This window comes from Pteropus medius, unplaced genomic scaffold (genome assembly GCF_902729225.1).
Source record: "Pteropus medius unplaced genomic scaffold, Ma_sr-lr_union100, whole genome shotgun sequence".
Taxonomy (NCBI): domain Eukaryota; kingdom Metazoa; phylum Chordata; class Mammalia; order Chiroptera; family Pteropodidae; genus Pteropus; species Pteropus medius.
In genome coordinates, this window is record NW_024340849.1 from 5156610 (window position 1) to 5179179 (window position 22570).

The 22570-nt window shown below is 47.2% G+C and overlaps 1 protein-coding gene across 5 annotated transcripts in view; it reads left to right on the top strand.

The window, feature by feature from the left end:
• Window positions 1-21989, top strand: part of RTTN (rotatin) — a 114942-nt gene extending 92953 nt beyond the window's left edge. For 3 of the 5 annotated variants that reach the window (XM_039839810.1, XM_039839812.1, XM_039839813.1), the window contains exons 41-49: window positions 3480-3585; window positions 4362-4459; window positions 5552-5629; window positions 7941-8067; window positions 10416-10618; window positions 13725-13992; window positions 18197-18300; window positions 19422-19491; window positions 20489-21989. In XM_039839810.1, coding sequence (XP_039695744.1) covers window positions 3480-3585; window positions 4362-4459; window positions 5552-5629; window positions 7941-8067; window positions 10416-10618; window positions 13725-13992; window positions 18197-18300; window positions 19422-19491; window positions 20489-20574 — 1140 coding nt within the window. In that variant the 3' untranslated portion in view covers window positions 20575-21989. Of the gene's footprint in view, window positions 1-2398; window positions 2566-3436; window positions 3586-4361; window positions 4460-5551; window positions 5630-7940; window positions 8068-10415; window positions 10619-13724; window positions 13993-18196; window positions 18301-19421; window positions 19492-20488 lie in introns of those variants that run through there. The other 2 variants (XR_005647983.1, XM_039839822.1) reach the window with 2 other exon arrangements.
• Window positions 21990-22570: the final 581 nt, after the last annotated feature.

The following is a 22570-nucleotide window of genomic DNA, read 5'->3' on the forward strand; positions in this document are numbered from 1 at the left end:
CTCTAAGTAACGTGCTCGTGTTTCCCTAGCTTGGTTATTCGGGTTTGGACATGATCTGTTGGTTTCCCACTGTGGAAAATGAGACTGTAACCCTCTTTCCACCCCACCCACCTGCCCATGTGCCCTCTGTGTCCCGTGTCGCGTGTCTTCACGTCGACTGCAGACCGCGCAGCGTGCAGTGCTGAGTCCTGAGAACACGCTCGACCGGACCGTGTGGCAGCGCTTAGTGTCTTCACTGCACAGCTCTCTCTTCCTTGGAGGGACTTGTGTTATTTTCAATTTGCTGAGTGTTCTGTTATCACTGATAAGGTCCATGTTCTTCGCCAGCAGTATATTCAGGAACGTCAGAACTTATTCAGCTTCATCTTTCAAAAGAAATCACTGCCGATTCCTTGTGACCTCCTTGGTGCCCTGTCACCCGGGGTCTCTGTTCACCGTCCTCCCAGGAACCCCTTCACCTGTCTGCTGCTTCCTGCGGTCGCCTGTGGCCCGTGTCCTCCTTGCTGGGCTCACGCCCTCCTTGTGGTAAAGTCTGCCCTGCAGCAGGCCCCAGAGGAAGGGTGCGGAGGAGGCTTTGTTTGAGATTAGACTGAATGTCTTTGCCCCTACATTAAATTTATCGTCGGGCCAAGTGAGAACTCTAGGCTGGAGATTGTTCACGTCAGAGTTTCGAAGGCGTCGTCTGTCCCCCTGAACTTCTCTTGTTACTGTAGCAGATTCGAAGCCACTGTGATCCCTGGTTTCTGTGTCCTGGATGTTTTCAGAATCTTGTTTTGTCTCTGGTGTTCTGCGCTTCCCTGATGCTCTACGCCGATGCGGGTCTCAACCCCCTCGTGCTGGGCTCCCTTGGGGGTTCCCACCACCTGCAGGCGCCCGTCTTTAATTCCTTCCTCGGCATCCCCTCCACTCTGCTCTGTGTACTCAGAACTCCTCTTCAGGTTCTTCTTCCTAGAGAAGCTCTCTTTGCTTCTTTTTCTCTGTTTCTGTTTTTGTTTTGTGGTTGGGGACTTTTCTCTGGTTCTGGTAACTTTGGTTGTCTGCCGTGTTTAAAACTGGGAGACTTAAAGCAGGTCGGAAGTCTCGAGCGTCTGAGTGGAGCTTGTCACCTGCAAGCTGTACTGTGTGAGGGCACTGACTGGATCATTTTGTCACCCGGTCTTTTTGAGCTTGTCACAACCCCTAGAGGATTTTCCGACCTCCTGACTGGAGGTAAAAACCCACCTGCCAGGTGTTTCGCATGTGTGGGAGTAGAGAGCTGGGGTTTTAGGATTTAATTTGCACAATTTCACTTAATCCTTCCTGTTTTGGGTAGAAATCCCTCACCCACAGGCGAGCCTCATCTCTGCCCGTTTAAAGTCCTTCCCATTCATCCTCGGTGGAGACCAGATGTCCAGTTTTTTCAAGGGTTGGAGAGGAAGAGGGGTTTGGTGGGCAGCGGGCGGAATCTGGTCCCCTAACTGCATCTCCGAGATCTTTCTAACAGTCCCCTCCAGGCTCACCTGCGGGGCGCCGGGTCCGAATTCCTCGGCCTTTGCAGTTTAGTCCAGAGACGGGGGTGGTGGTCAGCGTCCCTCCTCACCACCTGGAATTCAGGATTCTCAAGCCTGCCGGCGTTTCTGCTGTCCATTTGTTTGCTTTCTGGTTTCCCACCTTGGGGGTTACGTGTGTGCGTGTGTGGGGGGGTACGTTCCGTTTCTGTCACTTTCATGAGCTTTCACCAGGGCATAAAAAACACATCTGTGAGCACAACTGGTTCCTAGAAGTCTTATCTCTTTCCCCTCCCCATCGCTGCAGGTAGTAGATGAGTAGTATTCGACGAGATCAGTTTGGTTTTCCTCAAATCACTAATACATTCAAGTTCAATAAGTGTGTGTATACGAGAGTGAGTTTCCTGTTAAAGGTAAAGGTTAAGTTTAGACAAATTAGGATTCTCGTGGTTCACTGTAATGATTACGCTCCAAATATATTCCTCATCCTACAGCACTCCCCTGCCTTCCCCCCTCACAGTCACCCTCGGCACGATCGTTCCCAAGCACCCCTGGGCCCAGCATTTAACATCTGCCCCATTGGCCAGAGGTGCCCCCAGTGGGAGGGGTGAGGGCCCCGACTCTGCAGGCTTCTCCAGTGTCACAGTGCCAGGGCTAGCCCAGAATTGTAAGTAGAATTCCATCGATGTAAAATTATATCATTTAAGCTTAATTTTAATCACGATATTAAAAAAGTTGGATCATTTTGAAATTTACTGGTAGAAGAAATTATGAAATATGAATTCTGAAGTCTAGGAACTTCTAGATTCTGAAACTGGAATTTATGAACCTCTTGAAATTATAATAAAAATGTACGCGTATATCCACATGACACTCTTTACCACAAAATATTTCACCTGAATTTCATCAAGCATTTAGAGCTAAAACACCCAGTAGATGCGAAATGCAGGAGAGAAGACAAGTGGTAATCAGCACAGGAGACAGGTAAGTGCAGACTAGGGGGCTTCTGTGGGACGACTCATCTGGTGTATTCAGCAGCTCAACAGCGTGAGGTGACAGCAGTGCCTGGAAGTGGCCGGGGGGCGGGGGCGGCGGGCGCGCTCGGTTTAGGGGGCAGCAGCGGATGGGATGTGAGGGCTTCGCCGGGTCCTGGTTCCACTGAAGCAACTGAGAGAACAGTTTTGAGACACAAGAGAAAATCTGAACTTGGACTGGATAGTAGTTGATATCAAGAAATTATTGTTGATTATGTTAAGCGTGATAATGGCTTTATGATTACGTGTACTGGAGTCTGCCACTTGATGGTTTCTCGTATTTAATTTAAAATACTTCGGCCAAAATTTTTAAAGGAAAGAGTATGGGCTTTGGTATTCTGTTTACTCTTGTACATATTTGGAATTTTTTATGATGAAAAAATTTTAAACTCATAAATTCAAATATGTAAAGGAAATATATCAAAATATTAGTATTTTCAAAATTACAACTGAAAATCATCAAGAAATAATATTTTTTTGAAAGACGTGTCATATGACAGGACAGCATTACTATAGGAATGAAAGATGGGATGCCCCAAAGCGCCTGAGGTGCAGGGATGAGGGGTTACTGGGTGGACACGGAGCGGGGGATGCGTCTCCGGCAGAAAGGAGGGATCCGAGGACAGTTTTTCAAGGGCCCTTTTAAGTAAGTAACGTATACGTTCACACATTCCCTGAAGAATTTGAGGAAGTGCGTGTACTTACCATGTGTTACACTCAGTGGAGCTTTTTCTTTAGACGATGAGTTTTTGAGAATGATTGTTGGTCCTTTCCACATTATAAATTTCTTATTATCCACACAACATGCTTGCATCTTAACGATTTATCAAATTCCAGCGAATTTCACGGAATAGTCGGAGCCTCACAAACCCTTTTAGGTAGTGCGCATCTCTAATTCCCAGCAGTTTTCCCCAGACCAAGGTTTGCTTCAAGGCAGTTCGATGTGCATCCTTTGCAGTGCTACGAAGGGAAGCCCCCCAGAGACGCTCTGAAGAGGGTCGCTGCCAACGCACTGCTGTCTCTCCTGGCCGTCAGCAGAGCCGCGCAGAGGCACGCTCTGAAAGGTGAGCCTCAGACGCAGCCGGCGTCTTCACGGCAGAGTTTCAGCTCGTCTGTTTCACCTCTTATTCATTTTAATTCTTCTTGGATTCAAAATGTAAAAAACTTACACTCCCAGGGGCGCTAAAAATAGTTAAACATGCATTGCTTTCAAAATAAAAAATCGTTCATGTAGATTGTTTTTGCGCAGTGATTCCTACTCTAGAGAATATCTAAATACTATAGAGGCTTAAAAAACCTATCACTCAATTTCACAATCATTAAATATTAGTAACCACACGTTGCATAGCTGGAAAAAAGAGCATAGTTTTGATAGTAACAGCAATGCACTGAATTATCCTGTACTTATGTATGCATATTCATATGCGTGTGTATTTCACATGTGTGCTCTTATAATTTTATGCAAGACCCCCCCGTAGAGCATTGTGATTTCTCATCTGCAGTTTCTCATCAGGGTGCAGCAGGTCTTAGAGCTGAAGGAGTAATAGCAATGCCAAGTCCGTTCACTGCAGCTGTAATTTGCTACTGAAACAAGTTACACTTTCTTCAAAATGTAGTTCAGGTCTGAGAGTATTGCACTCAGTTGAAAGCCAGCAGGCTTTAGCATTTTAGTTCTCTTAACGTTTTCTCCCTCTGATTCATTAGTCTCTCACTGAAAACACTGAAACGGAGTCGGTCAGAAATGTAGTTTGTTGCGTTTTTGAGAGTTTGATGGGGATATGTGTTTTCCGCTTACTCGGAAGTGGAATATCCTTTGATTGTTTGGGATTTGGTCTTGCAGCCGATCTGATAGACAGCTGCGTGGAGCAGATGAAGCACGTCGACGCGCAGCTGAGCCTCGCCTCTCTGCGGCCTGGGAAGGCCGCGCTGAAGAAGAAGGTAACGGGGTCCGGGAGTGTGGGGCACAGGCGCGGCCAGGCGCGGAAACCCCTCTCCAGCCCTTATGCTGATGAACGACACCGATATGTGGTAGAAATGCCTGGTTTAGAAGAAAAGCACGGTTAGGTAAATTAATAGGATTTCTACATTAGCAGGCTTGGGCTTGGGTGTCCTAGTTCTCACTCGAAGATCTTTAAATGAAATTTATGTGTTGTGTGTTTGTTGTTGTAAACACTTCGGAGTGTGCGTGGTGAATGCTGTATACTTCCAGAAGAAAATCTCAAAGTAGGCGTAGGTGCACCGGGAATGAGGCGTCTCGTGCACGCCTGTGGGAACGCAGTCCTTTAACTCGCTATCGACAAAGCCGGTGTTTGCCCCAGATCGGGGGGGGCGGGCAGAGCTGCTATTCCTAATCTCCGATTGTGTCCTTCCGTGACTTCTAAACGTCTCTTTCTGCTGTCGAGTCTGCCGGAGTCACGTTCAAACGGCATGTTCATGTAAACGCTAAGTAGCACACGTTTTATGTAAAGCGGTGGTGATTAATAACCACTGTGGTTCCAAATCCGCCACGTGGGCTTCATGAGAAAACGAAGCGTGTGCGTGTTTCTCCATGTTCAGCTAAGGCCATCGCAGCGGTGATTTATGTAATAACTAGTTTCTGCTGCATTTGATTAGAAACCAAGAAAAAGCCATATTTAATAATTCCATTACGTGCTTTTCAGTGTCTTGCCTCTTTTCCTCTCTAGGCAGAGGCCCTTTATTTCATCATTGAGAAAGTCAGCCAACACCTGATATGATCGAAAGCCAGTCAGTCCCTGCTTCACGTTATTGAGATGAAACATGGAGCTTATTACATACCTCGGTTCCTCCGCGCTTGATAGAACAGAAATAGCTTTTCCGTGGTGGATGCACTTCCTGAGCTGCGGCCATCTTTCAGAGATGGTTAGCTTGTCAGTCCCCTCAGAGTTATGGTGTCAGGCGCGGGGAGGGCATAGCTGCCCTGTAATATGACCCAAAAGAAAGAATTGCTGTGTCTAAAACATGGAATACGCTGTCGTGGTCACGTTCTTCAACTGCTTTCTGTTTAAACAGGAGGATGGTTTTATCAAAGAGTTAAGCATTGCCATGCAGCTCCTGAGAAACTGCCTTTATCAAAACGAAGAATGCAAAGTAAGTAGAGCTCCGTCTCAGAATTTTCGTGTCAGTGCCGAACAGGTTAATTCAGGATAATTCCTATATCATCCGGAGATAAGATAGGAGGGAACATGGAAAACTCCGAGTGATTTCAGATGCGCGGTTGGTCACCCCTCACACTCAGCGCTAACCCTCGGAATCCGCACGCGCGCCCGCTCCTCTCCCACGCTCACGACAGCTTCGTTCGTACCGGCGTCTTAGCTCGATCGCCCGAACTTGGGCTTGGGGCAGCTCGCGCAGACCCGAGCCTCTGCCTGCACCGTTGTGCGTTTGGCGCTGTTCTCACAGAGATGGGGCGTGAGCGGCCGCGTACGTCTCCTGAGGCAGCGTGTTTTCAGGGGCCGTTGTCAGCTCTCCAGGGGAATAAGTGGAGGCGTCTGTGTCCGTGAGGAGCGAAGACGGTGCGCTTCCTGCTCCCGAGTAGAAAGTGCCGCCCGCCCTTGAGAGCGGGGGTCAGGGGGCACCCCGGGGTGCCGCTTCACCTGCAGCTCCCGGCTCCTCCGTCTGGGAACCGCTGCAGTGCTCCGTCTGAGCACCGATGCCGCCTTAGCTTAGAGACCGCGTGGCGCGGTCAGCCGGGATAATGTCTTGAGCTCTTCGGCTGCTTCGTAGAGTGACATAACTCTCTCGAAGCACTGACTTTCACACAGGCAGCGTGCAAAATGAGGAGGACAAAGAAACGGTAGACGCTTCCTTTAAAAAACATTACTCTCTTTGCTTTTACTTGTGATAAAACTGGAAAAACACCATATCTCGAACACATACATTTATATTTCAGGACATTTTGACGGGAATTAAGTGTTTATACGTTTCATAAAATACCCCATGCGTGAACTTTTTACCACAGATAGAGGCATCATTTACTAAATTTATGACCCTTTATGCTAAATAGTACCCTCGTGACTCGGCGCGGTCTGTATTCTTTCCTGACGCCTTCCTCAGGGAACGCTCTGGAACGCTTTCTAGGTAGGGTCTGCTCACATGGATCTATGAGAGGCCGGGGCTGGTTTTTGGTTATAAATGTTCGAACACATTAGCCGTCTGTGAACGTGTACTCTCTCAGGAACTCAAAGCGTTTCTACATTTCCAAGTTGGCGATAAGGAGCCAAGCGAAAGAAGAATATTTGGTTACTTGGGTATAAATATAGTCCTGGGGACAAAGGGTCTTAGTTCCTTTTTCTGCTCCGACCTACCTGAGGTTCCTGACACACTCCCATTACTACTGGCTGGTCACTCCCGTGGGGATTCACTGAGTCTCCCGGCCACGCCACCCAGCATCTGTGTTTGTGTGACATCAATGCGTTTTCACACTGGGAAGACCACGGCGGCTGCAGGGCAGACGATTGAACAGCAGGCGAGGTTAGAGGTGGGGATTGTCCGGGCAAGAGATGGCGAGGCCCAGGCCGGGCAGATGGAAGCGGGGTGCGGGGGAGTAAATCCGAGATGGGGAGAGGAGGAGAAATGGAGAGTGACGTCCTGACCCTGGTCGAATGCAGGAGTGCGTGCTGGAGCGGGGCGTGAGCGTGAGGGAGCCTGATGTTCGGGCTTGCTCACGTCAGCGGAAAGTGCCTTCGGGCCATCCCGGTGGAACATGCTGGCAGTCTGTCGGTGACATGGATCTGGGGCTCCGAGTGGTGAAACGGGCTGGGGATGTTAGGAGGTACCCGTGACAGCGGGTGTTCGTAGTTGAGACAGTTGTTGGAACTTCCAAGAACCCATGCGCTTGGGCAATGTTCGTGGAAAGTATGACTGTTTCAGAGAAGGCATCAGGCATCTGAGAAGGGAATGCGGAGAGAGTTTGCAGATGGTCCAGGGGGCAGGGGCTCCAAGGAAGTGAATGAAAGACCTTTTATAGATGCTGGACCCCTGAGGGTTTGGTAACAGGGACAGGAGAGGTCTCGCTAGCATCAGGACAGAGTAAACTGCAGTAAGCTGAAGACTAAGAGATGGGAAGGCACAGCAGTAAGAGTGTTCTTCCCAGAAGCCTAGTCAGGAAGAGCAGCGTTAATACTTAGGACACAGAGCACGGGAGGCAGTTCGACTGCGCGTGTGTTTGTAAACTGAACGTAAACAGAACTGAGCAGACTGGGGACTAGTTATTAAAGGGACAGGGACACAAGAACTAATGGATGGATGAGGATCCCTAAGGAGGCAAGTGGGCCGCGTTCCAGAACACAGGTGGGCGTGTCCGCCTCCAGGAGGAGAGGGGTGTTCTCCGTATTCGGGGTTTGGTTTTAGTTGCGTATCCTCCCGCGTCAGGACTAACGTCATCCTTTTTCCACAACAGGAAGCAGCTCTGGAGGCGCATCTCGTCCCTGTCCTGCACTCTCTCTGGCCTTGGCTTTTGATGGATGATTCATTGATGCAGAATGCCCTGCAGCTGCTCTGTGTCTACACCGCAAATTTTCCAAACGGTAAATAGACCCAGTACTGTTTTTCAGCGATGCGACATACTGAAATGCTAATTTTATATAATGCAGTTAGTGTGGACTGGAAAAACAGCCAGGTGGTTAGAAGTGTTGCTCCTCATCCAGGGCACGCTGGTTAAAGGCGTCTCGTAGGTGCTGTAGGAGCAGAGGGATGTGTTAGTGTTTGCTGAGATGAGAAGAATCGTCACACGGCTCCGGGAATAGGGAGAAACTGGCCTGATCCCCTCAGCGGGAAATGGAATTGGATAGGAAACTGAGACAGTGGAAACGAAGATGCGAGGCCTCAGAAACCAGGGCCAGGTCAGGGCCTTCGCGGACCCTGGAGCAGGAGGCTGGCGTGGTGAAAGGCGGTCTGCTTGCCGTCGGTCCATGAAAGCGGACGTCACCGCGGTGCCCCTCTCCTGCCTGCCTTTCACAGACGTTTCATTGAGAGCCTGCTGTGGGCCATGCGCGTTTAGAGGCCAGCAGCTAAGAGCGAGCACAAGCAAGCGCAGAGGTGGCCGAGAAGAGGGGAGGCGGGGAGACGTGGCTGTTTGAGTCGGGGGGAGCACGCCCGCGAGGAGGTGAAGGGTTGCCGGCAGTCTTAATTTCCCATTTAAAACTTAGGGTCAGACACATTTCCTGCTTTAAAAACAGCCACGGAGATGTAAAGTACAGCGTAGGGAATAGTCAGTAACACTGTAATAAACATGTGTCGCGCCAGGGGGCACTAGACTCAGCGGATCACTCGGAGTTGTGCACGTGCCTAACCACTGTGCCGCACACCTGAGACGGATGATGCTGTATGTCAACTGTCATTGAAAAATAAAAGGATCGAAATAAAACGTAGGTCATACACGTAAGGTTAACTGGTCAGCAGGTCTGTGTGCTTCTAGCAACAGCCAGCAGCTCAGCCCCGGGTTCTCCAAATACCAAAACACGCACAGAGAAAGGGCTGGAACTCAAAACAGTTCAGAGCCCACGTAGTCCCGCCGCGAGCTGAGAAAGCTTATTCCTTGATCGCCTCCCACCGGCCCCGGCCTCCAGTCCGGAGCTGTCCACCTCTGTAGCCCACTCGGCCTGTCTCTGGCAGCACAAACTGACACAGACAGACCTGAGGCCCTCGACTCCCGAGCTTCGCTGTGGTGTTCGGAGTACGGCGCAGGATGGGACTGTCGTTTCTGTCCTTACCTCTGCTCGGGCGGTCTCCTCTCCTTGCATCTAGCTGGCCACTCGTCGCGGGGAGGCCAGCCGGCACAGCTGTCTCTGCAGGGTTGCATCTGACCATTTCCCCACTCTGCCCTCCCCCTCATGCCTTAGTTTAGGGCTTCGGGAAGTGAGGAGGGAACAAAGGATCAGTTGCTAAATGTTGAGTCAAAGAAATTTTTACTTTAATATAAATCTTTTGAAACTGTTTGTTACTTTTATACTTAAAAATTGATGCAACTATTAGAATGTGATCTAAATTGAGGAAGAAACTTTCTATTTTCCTGTATGGTTTGTTCGCAAGCAAAATTACATCATTAGTGACAGGTGTATGTAACAGTTCATGGAAACACTGGTGTTTGGTTACTGCTGTGCAGTGTGAACGCAAGAAAGATCACTGTTTCTTCATGTTCACTTGCCTTTTATGAGTTTGCCTTACAGGACTCATTTGATTCTGATCTAGTTATGCGTCACCTGGCCTCCTTGCATGGACTTCCACAAGTTAATCATACCTTTATGTTATAGTACAGTAACCATATTTCTGACTCTTTTGGTTATCTTTCTCCCTTGGTAAATCCCATGTGGTTGTTTAATTTACTGAGAATACACTAGACTCTGGAAAACAAGTCGATGTCATGCTGGCCCTCGCAGTGAGCTGTGTGACCTCGGGCAAGTCACTGACTTCTCTGAGCTCTCTACCTTCATCTAGCGTATGTGGCTATAGCATTTGTTCCATCCCCAACCCCAGAATCATTGGGTTTCTTGTTTTATTTTCTTCTGTAAAATGAGGGCATTAGACCCAGTTACCTCTCATTTCTAAAATCCTGTTCTATACAAGCCTTTAATTACATGCTTTCTTTAGGAACTACTAAAAAACCCATTATGCTTATTTTATTCTTTCAAAAAAAATATAAACCTTATGTTTTTAAATGCTCTATCGCAGTCATTAGGCCCTTAATGAGGACTGTAAATCCATCAGGTTGAATGTGTACATTGACACTAACTTTCTGTGCTGATTTGCAGTTCACAGGTTAATGGCCAAGTCATTCGATAGATAGTTACGCAGTACCACTTAGGTTTTGTTTAGTTTTGTTTTTAACTAAACAGCAACACTGAGAAGACATTGTGATGGGCTGTTATTTTTTCAGGTTGCAGTTCTCTTTGTTGGTCAAATTCTGGACAATACCCTGTTCAAGCTTCGGGCAGAGGAGCCGCGGGCAGCTCTTTGATGCTGTGTGTCCTGCGGTTGGCTTCCCAGGTGCCTCTCGAGAGCACGGCAGTCCAGCAGATGGCTTTTATGTTTCTTTCAAACCTGGCCTTGTCTCACGACTGTAGAGGAGTCATTCAAAAAGTAAGTACTTAAACTCTCCTTCGTATCGTAAAAAAAGATAGAATCATCCTTCTCATCAAGGGCGTGCGAAAGTCTAGAACTCAATTTCTAGGATTAATTTATTATACTTTCAAGACATTTTGTTTTAAAAGATTGTAAGAGGATTAAGAGGTTCACTTTGTTTAAAGCCACTTGATAGATGATACATGAAAAGTGACAGCTCGAATACGATCAAACCATTTTCTTTTAGTTATCTTCTTAGCTATGGATTATATTTCATCCTCAGAAATGAACGTTTTAGAAAGACAGCTGTCTTACATTTGTTTGAGATCATAAAAGTAATACAGTGGTCTTTAAACAAGACCACATTGAGCGGTAACAATTTCAGTTCAATTCACATTGTCAGAATGGTTCATGAAGTCATAGCCCCTTTTTCTCCGAGTTAGACCCAACTTCGTTATGACATAATGGGTGATTTTATCAGTCCCCTGGGACTGCAGCGCCCAAACTTGACTTCTCATCACGGGTTTTAACTTAGGGTGCTTTAAAAGGGATTGAATGGTTGAAACAAATTCCAGCGCAGCTGTTGATTTAGGTGCTGTTCAGGTGTCACAGAATCCCTAATTTGGAAGGCCCCGTGAACTCCGAGTGTGATTAGCTTGCATTACTGGTTTCTGGTAATTTGAGTACTGCTCTTTCTTTTACATGAAGGCCAAGATAAACAGCACTCATAAGAATTGAGGCTCCTTTCCTCTGCTGCATCACCGCCCCCCCCAAACAAAACAAAACAAAACAAAAATAAAACTCGGAGTGCAAACTCCAGATAAATAGCAGCCTTACGAAGGGAAGATCTTTTCCGTGCTCTGTTGGTGCTAAATCATGTTGGCTCGGGAGTGGGGTTGTTTATTTTCAGGAATTTTGCAGGCCACTCGATGGCATGGTGGTGTCTTGAAGTCAGCTGTAGTGGAGGTATTCACCCCATGTAAATCAGCAGAACGTGCACATCAGACGCCTGCTGCTCACTGGAGCCCACTGCTGGCTTACCAGCACGCGCTGGATGTTTTCCTCATACGTGTGCGTGCGCACACGCGTGTGCGAGGTCGTCCTGAGCTGGCTGTACGGGATCACCGCCCTCCATGAGCGTGAGACTGGGCGGGCTGCCTGCCACTTCCTTGCGAAGTACCTCGGTAGGGAGCGAAGGCCCACACGCCGCGTCGGTGCTACGCTTGGGTGTCGTGTGACTTTGAGCTGGACACTCACTCTCTAAGCTTCGGTTTCTTCATTTTCGAAACGATTAGGTTACACAGAACGGTCTCGAAGGCGTCTTCATCTCATTCTCGGCTCTGGTCCTGTAGGAGGCATACTTCAGCATAAGTGAGACTGGTTCACGTGCAGATCAGTAGTCGTGTTTTCTCGGCTCTGACTAGGGAACTTGCGAGTCCTCTGCCGAAGCTGCGATGGGTGCTGGACACGCGCAGTTAGGCCTCTGTCGCTCATCCACGGGCATTAGAACGCGAGCGCCCGTGCTGCCAGGATTCCCGGTGCCCAGCTTCTCTCCTCCAGGGCGCGTGTCTCTACGTCCTCCCTGGCGTAGGAAGTTGTTTAAAAGCGTCTCTGGGCCCAGCAGAAGGCAGCAGCGCCCGCGGCATGTTTACGGTTTGAAGCACTGTCGTGTTTTATCACGGTCGTCAGCCCCAGACCGCCAGCATCCTGGCATGTCTGACTGAAGGGAAAGGCGAGGGAGGGATTGTTCGGGCGACGGAGGAGCGGTGGGCTGAGTGGGCTGAGTGACGGCCAACTTGCCGTTGCTGACGTTGCTGCCATTTCTGTAGCTCAGCTCATCGTGCACTTAGAGGCAGTCCTTTCACGTAGAGAGTTCCATTCATTTCATGGATTCAAGCCATCATCTGGATTTAGGTGCGGGAGAATCCAAGAAATAAGCAGAGTAGGTAATTAAACCGGGAGAGAGATGAGACCCTCTGGGCGGTCGGGAGAGCTGATCACACGTGCCCGCCTGGCCGTGGCCCAGGCTGTCCTCAGTGGCGGCGGCTGCGGCCGCTTTGTTTTTTTCTGGGCTGCTTCTTGACATAGAACTTTCAGACTCTTCTTTTGCATGTAGATTATTCTAGACAATAAATTACTGCTTTTCCCATCGTCAAGAGTTTAGTGGGGCTTTGTGGAAGGGGTTTCAACTTTGGGGGTTGAAACGACTTACAGTTCAAGTGATGCAGCCCCCTCACCTGTAAGGTCGCTGGAGTGGCATGTAGCCTTGAGAAGTCATTGACAATGATCTGCGGCTGGGGTAAGTCGAATGTAAGATGTGCCCACGGATCACCTGTGTGGCTAAAAGATGCCGATATCCTCAGCACTGCCCGAGATGTTAACTGGTTGGTGTCCATGATTTGTGTGGTTTTGGTTTCTTTTTAAATTTTTAAAATTTTAATTTTTTTATGTGTGTGTATATATATATAAACTAAAATGTACTTGACACACATCATTATATTAGTTTCAGGGGTATGACACAGTGATTTAACATATGTATCTGTGTGTATGTACACATACACACACACACACTGTGATGTGATCACGATCTGTCACCATGCATAGTCATTACGATATCATAGGCCATTTCTCTGTGCTGCAACACACCCTGTGGCTTATTTATTTCATAACTGGAAGCTTGTGCCTGTCATTCCCCTTCACCTTGTCACCCATTCCCCACTGCCTCCCCTCCGGGAACCATCAGTGGGTTTTGCTGCTTTTTCCTCCCCATAGGATAGCTTTTAATGAGTAGCAAAATTGCCAGAGGGCAGACAGGAAGAGAAAACTCAAGAGGCCTGACTTAATCCCTAAACTGAATTATCAGTCCTAAGTAATTAAGAGTTGTCTGTAATTGATCCACCATCCGAAAAGAATCAGGAAGAATTAAAACTTGAGCACTATTTTGGTCTCCTTAGCTTTTCTACTTGTACCTGGAAACGGTAGAGGTGGAGTTTTTGGAAGGTACTGGAGGGAGGAGAAATTCAAATTGCAGAAAAGAGGAGCAGAGTGCTTGTTAATTGGTCTCCAAGGGACGAGGAAGAAATGCAAAGACTCAGGAAGAAAATAACGTTCTGTGTCTCCACAGAGTAACTTCCTGCAGAGCTTCCTGTCTCTGACATTGCCCAAAGGAGGGAGCAGGCAGCTCGGTGGGCTGAGCGTTCTGTGGCTGAAGTTGCTCCTGAACATGTCGCTCGGAGAGGATGGGCAGCAGATGATCCTGAGGCTGGGCGGCTGCTTGGACCTGCTTGCGGAGATGAGCAAGTGCAAGCACAAGGGCAGCCCCGAGGTGCCTCTTCTTATCTTTCATAATATTTGCTTCAGTCCCGCCAGTAAGCCCAAGATCCTGGCCAACGGTGAGTGTTCGCGTTTCACACACACATGCCTATTGATACATGTGGGTATCCGTAGCGCGTTCTGCTCAGATTAAAATAGAAGGTGGTGGCATCAGTAATCACCAGGTATCTGCTCGGCACACGTGTCCCAGGCACGGGGGAGGCGGAGGCCGTGGGAACCGAGCAGCCTGACCCCTGCGCCCAGCCGTGAGCGGGCATGGCGCCAGCCCCCAAGCAGCTGCCGAGTCTCCCGGGGTGAGCGCGCCCCGTCACTGGTGGACACAGTGGCCCCGGGGCGAAGCTGGGGGGAAGGAGTAGCGCGTGGGCGCTTCGTGGCTCCGCTCGACCCCCTCGCTCCCCGTCGTGGTCCCGTCCGGCCTGGCACAGGCCCCCCTCCCCCCGCCAGCTCTGCCCCTCTGTGTTCTTTCCCGTGGCGTCCGCGCCAGCTGATCTCCTCCCACTGCAGCAGAAGCGCTTACGAGGCCGACAGGTTTTTGTCTCTCGTTCCCGGTTATCTGTCGCACCTAGAATTGTGCCTGTCACTAGTGAGCCCTCAGTGAGTCGAGGTCCTGAGCAGGCGGGAGTGCCGGCGACCCAAGGCCACATGGGGAAATTAGATTTGTGGAGACTTTATTCTCTGAGGCGTGGGACAGACAGAGGCGAGCCTTGGTGAGCAACGAGAAACATTTTGAAACGGAGAGAAATGGAAAGATCCGTTTCTGTACCCATGTGCTGTTTCCGTGGGGAGTGTGTGAATTTCATAGGGAGAGCATTTCATAAGGAGTCGCCATGTGACTGTGAAGAAGGAAGAGGTGGGCTGTAGCCCCCCACGCACCTGGTGCTGCATGCCAGACCCACCTGCCTTCACTCCAGCATCACCTGGGGCAGCTTCTCGGGGTCCAGTGTCTTCAGGGGACAGAAGCCAGGACCCTCCCAGAAGGGGCGTTAACCGTCTGTGTTAAGCCGAACTCCAAAGCAGCAACCTCTCAGGCGCAGGAGGGATCAGAATGAGGTTGGTCCCCAACCCTCACATCTGTCACTATAAAGAGAAGGAAGAACAAGTGTGAGAATGGGCACTGCAGATGGCCCCTGACCGCTCGCACCCCAGAGACGTGTAGCCCGAGTGGCCCATGACTTTGGTTTGAGCCAATTCTTGATTGACTGTGCCTCTAGGAGCTTAGCAAAAGCAGACTTCCCCGCTCATGCATGGAGGGCAAGTTCATACTAGGCCTCAGGGAACCTCCATGAATAATTTTCAAAGGCGTTAACCAGCGCACAGTTAAAGACGACCAAGCGTATCAGGAAACACGGCGACGTGAGTGAGAGCCAGAGCGGGGATGAGAGCCTCAGACTTCAGGCGTTGGACTCGTAAACCACGGATTTAAAGATAACTGTAACGATGCCGTGTCTAGATAAACAACAACTGCGAAAGCATTTGCAGGGAATAGGAAACTTAAAAATGGGAAGATTCGAAACAGGAGCCAAACAAAACTTCTGGAACTTAACTGTCCAATAAGATAATCAATTTGTCCCATGTAGCTATTTAAGTTAATTAAAGTATTCAGTTTGTCAGTTGCGCTAGCTGCGCGTGGCTGCTGGCCATCTTACTGGACAGCACACTTAGGAATATTTGTCTACTTTTCACGAGTTCTGTTGGACAGCGCTATTCTGGATCCTCGGTAGCAGACGCCAGGCCTCAGTGTGCATGTCTGGCAGCCGCGTGTGCTGGGGCGGGGAGAGGACGTAGGAGTTGGAACACGGATCAGAACACGGAGAGCTGGCAAGGGGAGGAAGGGGTCAAAGAACGAAGCGCAGAACGAGGGAAGGGGCAGGGCCGGCTGCGCGTCCGAGGGCCTCGTGCAACGGGGTGCTGGAGGCGGCGTCGGCCGAACGTTAACAACTGTTTTAAGACAGAAATCTGCAGAGTCCAGAGACTCAGCCAGTTCAGTAAAAATAAACCCTGCATGCATAACAGTGAATCTGCAGAAAACTAAAGGAAGATAAGATGAAATGGACTCTTGCTCTGATGAAAATAAGTTAGAAAAATTTATTCAAGAAAAAAAAAGGTCCAGTAACTATGAAAGACACTGAGTAGTGAAAAATCTAACTACACATAAAATTCTAGGTCCCGAATACTTTACCAGTGAATTCTACCAGACTTTTAAGCAACATGTAGTTCCAGATGGACCAAACTCTTAACAGACAGGGAGGAAGTGGTCGCTCATTTTGTGAAGCTAGCGTAGCTTCGTTAGCCAGACCTGGCAAGGACAGTGTTCTGGTGAACGTTTAAGTACTGGCTCTCGGTGGGTGAAGATGAGGTTGGACGTGTATTAAATATGTAGAAATTCTATTGTGTATATAATAACATAATATATAAATTGATAAATTTTACTGGTATAATGAGTGTGTAGCACACAACCTACAGACTGTAGTACAGTGCACAGTGCTCTGTGTTGTTCCTTCTGCCCGGCCAGTCGATGCTCATGGAATATGCTCGCACTGGCTCCAGCCGGACCCTCGCATCTGTAGCAGGTCTGTGGTTGCAGTTTAGCCGCGATTTGGCAGAGAGAATTGTATCCCAATCTGCTCTCTACCCAATTAATTTATTGTCATTAAATCTGACGTGCACTATATATTTAACAACTATTTCTTGCCCTCCTACAAAATATATTCACAAAGCGGAAACCTCTTTCAGCTTTTCATGAATTCATCTTTGTAGCATTGGTTGATTTTCATGGTGTCAATACACTTACTGTAGTCAATTAGCCATCCCTAAACTTAGAATTAAATCAGTATCATTAGGAAGAAAGACAATAAGTATTCAACACCCTTCACTTTCTAATTATTTAACTACATTTTACCATTATCTATTCTCTTGAGGTTATCTGTATCTTAATGTGGCAGGTTACTTATACCTACTTATTAAACTTAAAAGTATTTTATGGGTTTTAAAATTAATTAAAATACTGTAGACAGAATATTAGTTTTAGATTTACGAACATTTTGTATGTCTATTTCACAATAAAGTGTGTTTGTGAAAAAATTGACCCCTTTCCACTTATTAGGATGGCTTCCACATTAATTGACCTATACTTTATTAAAAGTTTTTAAGAGATAGTAACTGCTAAAAGGAGTTATTGTAAACTTATTTAGATCAGGGGTAATACATTGTGAGTGTTGATACGATGCATGAAAACATCACTCGATGATACTCAGATGGAACGCACCATTTGGTGATGAGTCCTAAGAGTATCAGCTGCCACCTGTAAGCTCACGGGTAGAGTATGATGCAGGAGAAGCAGGTGGCAAGGCAGTGGGGGTAGTCATGTATTATAGAGGACAGGTAATTCGATACAATTTAATATAAAAAAAAGTAATAAAATTAGTTCATATATTGTTCTGAAACACCTTGGTAATCTTTTTGGCACTAGACTTGTCTGCATCTTCACTTAAATGAGCAGGCCACTGCAGTTCATTTCTAAGGCTTGATTTCATGCTCTGGCCAGCTTTTGCAAGAAAGGAGCAGCTCTTGTGTATTGACACACATTCATTCATTCATTCATTCATTCATTCATTTATGCATGCTTTCAAGGTCACATTTTAAAAATAATTTTTTATTTTTCAGTTACAGTTGACATATAATATAAGTTTCAGGATTACAACATAGTGATTAGACATTTTTGATATGCCTTTAAATCAATTTTTCCTCTGATACATATATACACACACACAAAAACGTTCCCCTACAGTGTTTAGCCCTTGTTTAAAAGGTTTAACTAATATGGTACTTCTTTATTATTTTATATAGTAGCCCAAGGTATTGGTATGTTCATATAACAGTCTTTATACTTTATCACAGGAGCAGATCTGTTTTCCTGGGCACCAGAGTGTGAGCTGTAATTGAAGAGCTCGTTACTATAACTCAGGTGTAATCACTCCTCCACTACTGTCTTTAAATGAACACGCCACGGCTGAATCAGGGCCAGAAACAGCGAGGCCGCGGCTGCCGCGCTGACCGTCCGTGCCTGTCGTGCTAGCGGCTGGTGCTGAGGCCGAGGCCGAAGCCGAAGCCGAAGCCTCATGGTGTACAGGGCTGTTCTTGCCAGAGTCCAGGGCTGCCCCTTCGTGTGTCTTCTGATGCGGGGAGAGGGGTCTCTGACTAGTAAGATAAGGATACAATGCAATATCTGGGACTGAACTATTCGCTTTTTAATGTTTTTATCAGAAAAAGTCATTAGTGTGCTGGTCGCCTGTCTGGAAAGCGAGAGTCAAACCGCTCAGAGGATTGGAGCAGCCGCGCTTTGGGCTCTGATTCACAACTGTCAAAAGGTCAGTGTTAAAATCTTTGTCACTCCTGAGGGGCAAACGCCAAGCCTCTCAGGGTGCATCCAGGGACCTCAGAGGAGAATCAGCGAGAGAGAAAATGAACTCAGCGTGGCCCCCGTGCAGCCGTACAGTTAGTAAACCTTCCTTTGGACTCTTTTTCGTTGAATCATTCCAGCAGGGCATCTCATTTCAGAAGTGTCTGTTTTTTTGAGTGAATTTTCCCTATTAATATAAATTCATTAGCCATGTGGGTGTAACGTTGTCATAGATTATTTCTGCGAGAAGACATGTCAAGGAAAAATGCATCTGGAAATAAGACCAAAAACCGAGGCTGTATCCATTCGCATGGTTCCTCTGCCTCTGGAACGAGTCATTGCTGAGTTTTGAAGTGAGCTCAGTCGTGGGGCTGCAGCGCAGAGCTGGCCTGGGGACGGCAGGCGGCTGGGGACTTGTCCCTGCTCTGTCCCTGGCCTCTGGTCTCTCATTGCAGACGCCTCCTGAGGGAAATGCCCACGCGTGTCTAGTGATCAAATAGTGGCCAAGGGACAGTGCTGGGTAGACAGCCATCCCGGACAGTGCTCCGTCAGGCTCCGTCAGGCCGTCCCCTGGGTAGACTGCCATCCTGGACAGTGCTCCGTCAGGCCGTCCCCTGGCTGTGCAGCTCGTTCTCCCTGCCGGGTGGCTTCAGTGCCACGGGACCGACGCTGCTGCTCTCACTTTCAGCCGTGCATCCGTAGGGCTTAGCGCAGGGTTTGGCACTTTGTAGTCACTTAGTAAATATTTGTCGATCAACTGGTAATGTTTGACGTACTTGATCTGAAATTGGAGGTTTGAAGGAAGATGAAATGACTAAAACAAGATTAAGTAGTTTAAGGCAGCAAATTGAGATCGGGAAGAAGGGATGGAAGGAAAGGGAAGAGAAGGAGCACAGAGAAAGAAGATGGGGCAGGACGTGGGCGATGGCACAGTGGGGTGCACTAATACGTAATTCCTGAGCTCCATTATATCTTACAACGTCCTGTTTTATCCTGTAGTCAGCAATGGCAGAATTTATCTGGGGTATCCCGATCCTTAACACGCGGAAATAAATCTAATTAATGGATTTCATTCTATGCTCTCCCCAGGCGAAAACAACTTTGAAAAATCCATCAATAAAAAGAAGAGTTGATGAAGCATATTCCTTAGCAAAGAAAAGTAAGTTTCATTTTGAAAGACTTTACAGTTAAACTTGGATGCTATGAAGTGAATTCTTGACTAATGAAATATTAGTCAAGTTCACAGCAAAATGACAGCTTTTTACACTGATGTTCACACTGATGTTTGAGGAGTCTTTTCATCAAATCACTGTAAAATGTGCCGGTATTTGGTCCGTGCTTTTCATTATGACATTTTTTAAATAATAAAATACAATAGTGTCTTGAAACGTGTCTGTGATCTTTCTCTAAGGCATTTTTTTTTCCTTGTACTAAATTTCCTTTGCCAGTTGCGGCTGCTGTGCTAACGTGTGTTCTTAGGTAGTAAGGACAGGGACCAATTAGAATTGACCTTAACAGAAAACTGATCTGACATCCGGGAGTTGAATCACAGTCTTCCAAAAATAGATCCCATTTCCCCTGTATCCATCAGCCCTGCAATGCGATCATGATATGAGGCGGGGTCTCCCTTTTAAACTGCGCTTTTCATTTTAAATGGCAGTTTTCAGCGAACAGTATTCTCTGGACATTTTTTATGCTAAGACACCGAAGTGTGTCTTTCTTGTACTGTACTTGATCTGTGTTTTCATAGTCTGATTTTTTTATAAATGGCTTGTGGGGTTTTTGTTTTGTTTCTGGCTGTGACCGTGAACTTCTGGAGGTCGTGAGTCACTGAGTTCTGTTAGCCTGTAGGTGTCAGGAGGAATGGTGCATAAAAACAAGGCATTCATTCGGGATTACAGATAATGCATCCATTATGGAGGTGTATTGCTTTTTATTTATACTCTTTGGCTAAACCATTAATAAAAAGTAACTATAAATTTTGTAACTTAATATTTTCACAATGTAAAACATTCTTTTAATGCTAGTCCATCAGGTAGTTAAACAGGACCTTAAGTTGCGTGTGGACCTTGTTGGTGAATGTGTGTGTGTCCACTCTTCAGCGTGGCACTAAGTGTAAAGACGTGCTCTTCCACACTCTTCTTTTTCTCTCCTAGATTTTTCAAACTCAGAAGAAACCCCTCAAAATGCCTATTATTTGAAGTGCCTTGAAAACCTTGCGCAGCAGCTGAGCTCCTCCTGAGCGCCGACCGCCCTGAAGGCTGCGGGGCTGTGGCCCGAGCCAGTGGGGCCAGTGGGACGCGGGGCCAGTGGGACGCGGCCTCAGGCTCGGCTGCAACCTGGAGACGGCCGGCCCTCTGCAGGGCGGACGGGAAGTCGAGTGGTGACACCCACGTGCTGTCCCTCCATGTGGCACCAGCTCTCTGTAAGTAAGAGCGGCTGGCAAGACGATGGGAAAGGAAAGGCACAGGAAGTTCTGGGAACTTAAACATTTTCATTTTTTTCTATGCAATTTGCTTTGTAAAAATCCTATTTAACAGTTATTTAATAAAGTATTTTTTAGAAACTGAGAATTGACTAATAGTTGCTGTTTGCAGACTTTTATCAGTCCCATGAATATAAATTTTAGGAATTGGAAGAAGACATTATGTTCTGATTTTTTTTAATTTTTTACATGAAACATGGCTCTTATCAATACAAATTCTTAGTTTTCAAATCTTTATATTATCCAGAATGTACACATTGGTGAAGGGATATTTGCATGTAAATGTATATATTTTGTGAGTAGTTTCTTTCTACAAATTTTAATCATATTAACTCCTTTCCAGAGTATTTATAAACATTATATTCCTTTTACCTTACAACTTCTGAAATGCTGTGTAATCAAATAGGAAGAAATAGAGTTTACAGTCACGTTGGCCCTGGTTCAAGTTCCGGCTTAGCCCAGTGTCGTGAAGATCAAGACTGAGAACTCCGGCAGGGCCCAGCTCTCTACGCCAGGCCGAGCCTCTTAACCAGCGTGTGGTTTTGAACTCAGAACTTCAGGCTAAATCAGTTCACCTATTGATCACTTTCAGCCGTTTTCCCAACACTTTTGAAAGTAAGAAGAGAAAATTGTACCTAAGAAATAAAAGGTAAAAGCCGATATAGACATAGAGAGAGAGAGAGAGAGATGTGTGTATCGTGGGTGTGTGTGTACACACTTACAGACACGTTCACTTAGGAAGAATTTTTCTTATTGAATCATGGTTAACCAGAACAAAGTACCATTTTTAAGTGCTGTTATTAGCAAATTAGAAAAATTTTAAAAAGCCATGTGATGTTATTTAAGCTGGAAACGTGAGGACAAAATATATGTTAAATACTGAAATAGAAGCAGAGAAATTTGTAGTGTCTGAAAATTATTGATTAGCGATCTGAAAAATAGGTTTAGGACGTTCAGAAGTTTCTAAGGAGCACAAGTAATTTGGAAGCAGTGGACATGCCCATATTCTGAAAAATTCACCAATTCTAAGAGCGGGAATCTCAGGAATTATTTCTACCCTTTCTCCTGGTTTCTTTTATGTCACTTTCTCGGTATTACCTTGTAAGCCCTCCTGGATGAAAATGAGATGGATTTCTTTGTACCTTCCATTAAAGAACTCTGCGTCACAGGCACTAGTCTGAGAATGGTTTTTATGTAACGTTTTCCTCTAAAGAGCTGCCGTCCAGCTGTCAGGGGTGAATGACCGGAGGCTCAGAGTGCCTGGGTCACGCGTTTGCGGCCGGTGCTTAGTGAAGCTGGGAGTGGAACCCAGGGGAACGAACAAGCCCGAGGTTTTTAACCACCGTGTTTCGCTACCTCCTTTTTTTCCCCTCGTTGAAATTCCGGCCTTTGTGTTATGGTCTTATAGATAACTCCCATTTTTCTACAAAAATTGGGTCTCTTCAGGGAAATGGTCGTTTCCTTTATGGTTCATTGACTGACTGGCTGACATGTCAGGGTGCGCTCTGCCTCCTGTCTTTGGGGTGAGGAGGCATCGTAGCTGATTATCTTCCGTAGCAGTTCCGGACAGCCCTAGCCGGGGGGGCTGGTGACCCAGCAGCGGACCAGATATGTTACCTGCTGAGGCCCAGAAGGACCGCCACCCCCGGAAAGAGGGGGAGGGCACGGCTTCAGGGAAACTCACACTGGTGTGTGTCGGGGTCCAGGTCTGTGGCCCTCAGGCATGTCATGCTCTGGAGGGGCGTGTCTGTCC